At 34.1% G+C, this 5885-nt stretch overlaps 1 protein-coding gene across 1 annotated transcript; it reads left to right on the plus strand.

The window, feature by feature from the left end:
• The first annotated feature begins 510 nt into the window (after window positions 1-510).
• On the plus strand, window positions 511-4429 carry LOC145567608 (receptor protein kinase TMK1-like). Its single transcript, XM_081626926.1, has 2 exons — window positions 511-3036; window positions 3644-4429. The coding sequence occupies exons 1-2, from the start codon at window positions 651-653 to the stop codon at window positions 4150-4152; spliced, it is 2895 nt and encodes a 964-aa protein (XP_081483052.1). The 5' UTR covers window positions 511-650; the 3' UTR covers window positions 4153-4429.
• The last annotated feature ends 1456 nt before the right edge of the window (window positions 4430-5885 follow it).

Below are 5885 nucleotides of genomic sequence, written 5' to 3' on the forward strand. Positions count from 1 at the left end.
ATATATATATATATATATATATAATTGTCAATATGCTATGCTCTGAACGTTGCAGATTGACTAATCTCAATATCAGTTTCAAAATATTACAGTTTGATAACTTCAGCTATATAGAATATAATAAATGTTAATAGTTCTACTATAAATAAAAAATGTTAATGGTTAAAAATATGCACTAATAAATGTAAATATTGTAGATAAATTTTCATAAAAAAAAAAAATTGAAAAATGTTATTATAATTAAATAAAGTACACTGTTGAATTAGACCAAATTTCAATCCTCATAATTTTTTGATCACTATTTACGGACTAGACACTTAAAAATAAAGAGGAGAATTAAGATCGTAAGGGGATCTCTACACTAAACACCCTCACTTGATAAGAATCGAACCGGCAAGCCAATACTTTGTGGTGTACTACTGCCTACTGGTAATGATAGTTAATTAATTAAACATAATTAAATTACAAATATTGTAATAATAAAAAAACAAAAATACAGTTTTACATTAACTCAAAGCGTTGAGACTTTCTCTCTCTAGATCCGCCTAAGCGGCCCATATCATCCACCATGATTGCTACTATCCAAGCCTCACACCCCACCTCTTCTCTTCTTCTTTGCAGCTCACTATGAGCTTTCTCTCTCTAAAATCATGCAAATTTCACCTGGGTTTTTTCCTCCATTGAAGGCACCCATGAAAGTTCACTGTAAAATGAAGAAACTTGCTTTCATTTTTACACTCTTTTTCTCTCTTAACACAGTTATTTACAGTGTTACAGATCCTGGGGACCTTGCAGTTCTTAAAGAATTCAGAAAAAACCTGGAAAATCCTGAGCTTTTGAAATGGCCTAGTAATGGAGATGCTGACCCATGTGGAAATAAGTGGGAATTTGTGTTTTGTTCAGATGGAAGAGTTACTCAAATTCAAGCTAAGAATTTAGGGTTGAAGGGTACTTTGCCTCAAGATTTCAATAAATTGGAAATGCTTTCCAATTTGGGGCTTCAGAACAATGAATTAACTGGTATGATACCTTCTTTTAATGGGTTAAAAGAGTTGAAATATGCATATTTAGATTTTAATAATTTTACTTCAATTCCTGCTGATTTCTTTGATGGGTTAGTTAGTTTACAAGTAATGGCATTAGATCATAACCCAAATTTGAATGGTAGTAATGGCTGGTCTTTACCTGTTGGGTTGCAAGATTCAGCTCAGTTGGGTTCTTTGTCATTGGTGTCTAGTAATTTGGTTGGTCCATTGCCTGATTACTTAGGTAGTTTGGGGTCATTGACCGAGCTTCGATTGTCGATGAATCGAATCTCCGGTGGGATTCCATCGAGTTTTAATGGGTCGAATTTGCAGACATTGTGGTTGAATGGACAGGACGGTGGTGGGATGACTGGCACTCTTGATATTGTTGTGACAATGGAGTCATTAAGTACTGTTTGGCTTCATGGGAATCAGTTTAGTGGGGTGATTCCTTCCAATATTGGGAGGTTAGCTAGTTTGAAGAAACTTAATCTTAACTCGAATCAACTTGTTGGGTTGATTCCGGCTGGTTTGGCTGACATGGAATTGGATCAATTGGATCTAAACAATAACCATTTCATGGGTTCAATACCGGAGTTTAAGACTAAGAATGTTACGTATGATTCTAATAATTTTTGTCAAAAGACTCAAGGAGCTCTTTGTGCTCCGGAAGTTATGGCACTTATTGAATTCTTGGGTGGGTTAGAGTATCCATCAATCCTTAGTACTTCATGGTCGACTAATAACGCATGTGTTGGATGGTTGGGAGTGATTTGCAATGACAATAATCAAGTTAGTGTCATTAATTTGCCAAATCGTGGCCTTAATGGTACACTAAGTCCCTCGCTTGGGAAGCTCAAATCCCTTCAAAAAATCATACTTAATAATAACAATATCACTGGTCAAGTTCCCTCGAATTGGACCTCTTTGAAGTCCCTCACAACAGTAGATTTGAGTAAAAACAAACTTTCCCCTCCATGGCCAAAATTTGGCAAAAATGTCAAAATTGTTATTGATGGTAATTCTCCACTTATTTTGCCCCCTCAATCACAACCTTCAGCACCTAATGGTCAATCCTCACCCTCCAAGGGCTCTGGCTCTTCCCATGACTCTTCCCATGGCTCTTCTCAGGCATCCGAAACCAGAAGTCCTCCAAGATTCAATATGGTTGCAATCATAGCTCCTGTTGCAGCTTTTTCTGCCCTTTTGTTAATGGTAGTTCCTTTGTCTATTTACTTATGTAAGAGGAAGAAACATGTCCACCAAGCCCCAGAGTCATTTGTGATTCACCCAAGAGACCCTTCAGATACAGATAATGCTGTTAAAGTAGTTGTTGCTAATAACATCGCTGGCAATACATCCATTGGAAGCGGTTCTGGTAGTATGAATAGCAGCGGGATGGGTGAGTCCCATGTCATTGAAGCTGGAAATTTGGTCATATCAGTTCAAGTTCTCCGAAATGTGACCAAAAATTTTGCCCCTGAGAATGAGCTAGGTCGTGGTGGGTTTGGAGTTGTTTATCAGGGGGAATTGGAAGATGGAACTAAAATAGCTGTGAAGAGAATGGAAGCAGCTGTAATTAACAACAAAGCACTGGATGAATTCCAGTCTGAAATCGCAGTCTTGTCTAAAGTCCGTCATCGACATTTGGTATCTCTTCTGGGATATTCAGTTGAAGGCAATGAGAGAATTTTGGTGTATGAGTATATGCCTCAAGGAGCTCTTAGCAGGCACCTCTTCCATTGGAAAACTTACAATCTGGAGCCTCTTTCATGGAAAAGGAGGTTAAACATTGCTTTGGATGTTGCAAGAGGGATGGAATATCTTCATGGCTTTGCGCACCAGAGTTTCATACATAGAGACCTCAAACCTTCCAATATTTTGCTCTGTGATGACTTCAGAGCGAAAGTTGCAGATTTTGGGCTGGTAAAACTTGCTCCTGATCAGGGGCAACAATCAGTGGTCACCAGGCTGGCTGGAACATTTGGATACTTGGCACCTGAATATGCTGGTAAGCTATCATTGTTCTATTTTTGCAAAGCTTATTGGATTAAAAGTTGCTATATTAGCTTTTTAAATTTATGCAGATAACAATCTTCCAATACACATTAAGTTCATTAATTTACTTTTTAAGTTGTCATCTTCAAATAATTGTAGAATACTGACCTTCCTAATTAAACAGATACTGAAGTGCTTAGATAAGATGGAGGAATATATATATCTGTTGCTTTATACTTTAAAAATTAAGTAGGAAAAAAAAAAAAAAAATAAGCATAGTAAAGTGTAACATATGCTTTGTGAGTTATGGATAGATATTGATCGCATAATCTAATGGAATCTCCTCCTTATTTCTAGAAAAAAAGGCATAATAAAGAATATTAGAAACAAAATATGATGTGTTGGCTTTCTTAACAGTGCAATAGAATAGATGTCATACATGGTCCTCGCTGCTTTTCGCTTCTTTCATTGTCATTCGGTTGTGGTTTCCCTTTCAAGCTCTTTTTTTTTTTTTTTTTTTTTTTTTTTTTTTTTATAATTGATGCCCTGAGACTAGTACGTTTTTGCCTTTAAAGTCTTAACACTGCAGCATTAGTTAACCCTATGTTTATCTGCTTCAGTCACAGGAAAAATCACGACGAAAACCGATGTTTTCAGCTTCGGTGTTGTGTTAATGGAGTTGTTAATGGGAGTGATGGCACTTGATGACAAGAGGCCTGAGGAACAGCAGTACTTAGCAGCATGGTTCTGGCGGATAAAATCAGACAGAGAAAAGCTATTGGCTTCCATTGATCCAGTTCTTGATGTGAAAGGGGAAACAGTTGAGAGCATCGTAGCAATTGCAGAGTTAGCAGGCCACTGCACAGCCAGAGAGCCCAATCAACGGCCTGATATGGGCCATGCTGTCAACGTACTGGCTCCACTAGTCGAGATATGGAAACCGTGGGATGATGATTCTGAAGAATACTCTGGTATTGATTACAGTCTCCCACTAAATCAGATGGTGAAGGGATGGCAAGAAGCTGAGGGCAAAGACATGAGTTATGCAGATCTTGAAGATAGCAAGGGTAGTATTCCTGCTAGGCCTACTGGGTTTGCGGAATCCTTTACCTCTGCTGATGGTAGATAGAGAAGGGTAATTGTTGATATATGTTCTGTATTTTGTAGATATAGTTTGTTGTTTTCCATGTTCTCTTTGTGATCTTCTCACATCACTTGTGTTCATATCATTTAATGTTGTTGTATTTGTTTTTTGATGTTAAAGTTGATAAAAGTTCAAGTGTACAACAGATCTCCCGTTCGAGTTTTCTTTCTTACGCAAAATTTTTGCAGTCAGTATATTGTATGATGGATATGTAATGAATTTCAGAATGTATGATAATGATTAAGGATGCCTTTCTCTTAAACCTGTTTATGCTTTAGCTCAATATTCCAGGTGCCGAAAATCTGTATGTTTCATCTCCTCGATCATTACCATCACTCTATTAGGAAGTTTTGGGTAGTTCAAATTCAAAAACTATGTAAAAAGAACAAAATCTTACATTCACTAGTAGTATTAGTACATATGTACCCCATACAATTTTGGCTTGAGATTATATAAAAGAAGCTCCATGCCATCCAAGAAAGTTTGATGATTTTTATAAAATTCAATTATTTTTGGCAAATTCCATAATAGATTAATAGTTGTGATTCAATACTATGTAGATTTTTTAACCGAAGAAGATGAAGTTCACTGATTCTATAATTTAGGCCCTGTTCACTTCACCTTAAAAAAATAATATTAAGTAAAAATAATTTCAGTTCAATAAAAATCAGTAAAAATAATTTCAGTTCAGCAAAATTAATTTCAGTTCAGCAAAACTAATTTCAGCAAAATTAATTTTTCATGTACATTGATGCTTTTTTTACTAGGATTTTTTTATGTAAATTATTTTTCCATATATTGCAAAACGTTGTCGTACAAGTTTTTTTTTTATACTTCACATACATTTTTTTATGCATAACTTTTGTCTACACTTTTACCACATATTGTATAGTTATAAAATATATATTTGTACATATCATTTTTTTTTTTTTTTGTAAACTATAAAATATTATGTCTTATTGATAATATTGTAGTCGGTTGTATTTGGTAAACACAAGTACTATACTTTATAAAAGGGTAACAAAATTCATCGTAACAATATACCTAATCATTTACAATAAGATATTGAAATATGATATTCATATATGATTTTATATACATGATCTATACAATACAACCAATATATATGTCGTTATATATTTTTTTTCTTAAATATCACATGTCTTGATATGATCAGTCAATCCACCACTATTTGCTATAACTATTTGCAAATTCCATGCAGTTAACCAACGTATATATAGTAAAAAATTGACTGACAATTTTAATTAACAAAATTTAATTATTTTGAAAGTAATTCCTAAAATGAGTACATATATATGGTTAGAATATTGTGTGAAAGATTTCACAATATTGTACAATTTTTTATATACGATATTATGTGAATTTATATGGTTGGCATAATATATTATCGTTATATATGCCAACTATATAAATTACAAAAATAGATTTTTTTACCATATATATATATCAGTAGAAATAATATTTAAATCAGTAAAAATAAGTCAGTTCTGTAAAAATAAGTTCAATTCAGTCAAAATAATTTCAGTAAAAATAAGTTCTGTAAAATTCAGTTTTAATCAGTAAAAATAATTTCAGTTCAGTAAAATTAAGGTGAAGAGAACGGGACTTTAGGGCCTGTTCACATTTACTTAATTTCAGTTCACTTCAGTTAAGCTCCAATCAGTTTAGTTCTCAGTTTAGCTCCTAATTTCCTTCTC

Source organism: Chenopodium album, chromosome 11, assembly GCF_948465745.1.
Source record: "Chenopodium album chromosome 11, dcCheAlbu1.1, whole genome shotgun sequence".
Lineage (NCBI taxonomy): Eukaryota > Viridiplantae > Streptophyta > Magnoliopsida > Caryophyllales > Amaranthaceae > Chenopodium > Chenopodium album.

What these genes read in the sequence shown, in the direction of transcription:
- LOC145567608 (XM_081626926.1), top strand. Translation starts at nt 651, where the DNA reads ATGCAAATTTCACCTGGGTTTTTTCCTCCATTGAAGGCACCCATGAAA. An exon ending in CTTGGCACCTGAATATGCTG is followed by an intron (nt 3,037 to 3,643) that starts GTAAGCTATCAT and finishes TATCTGCTTCAG; the next exon opens with TCACAGGAAAAATCACGACG.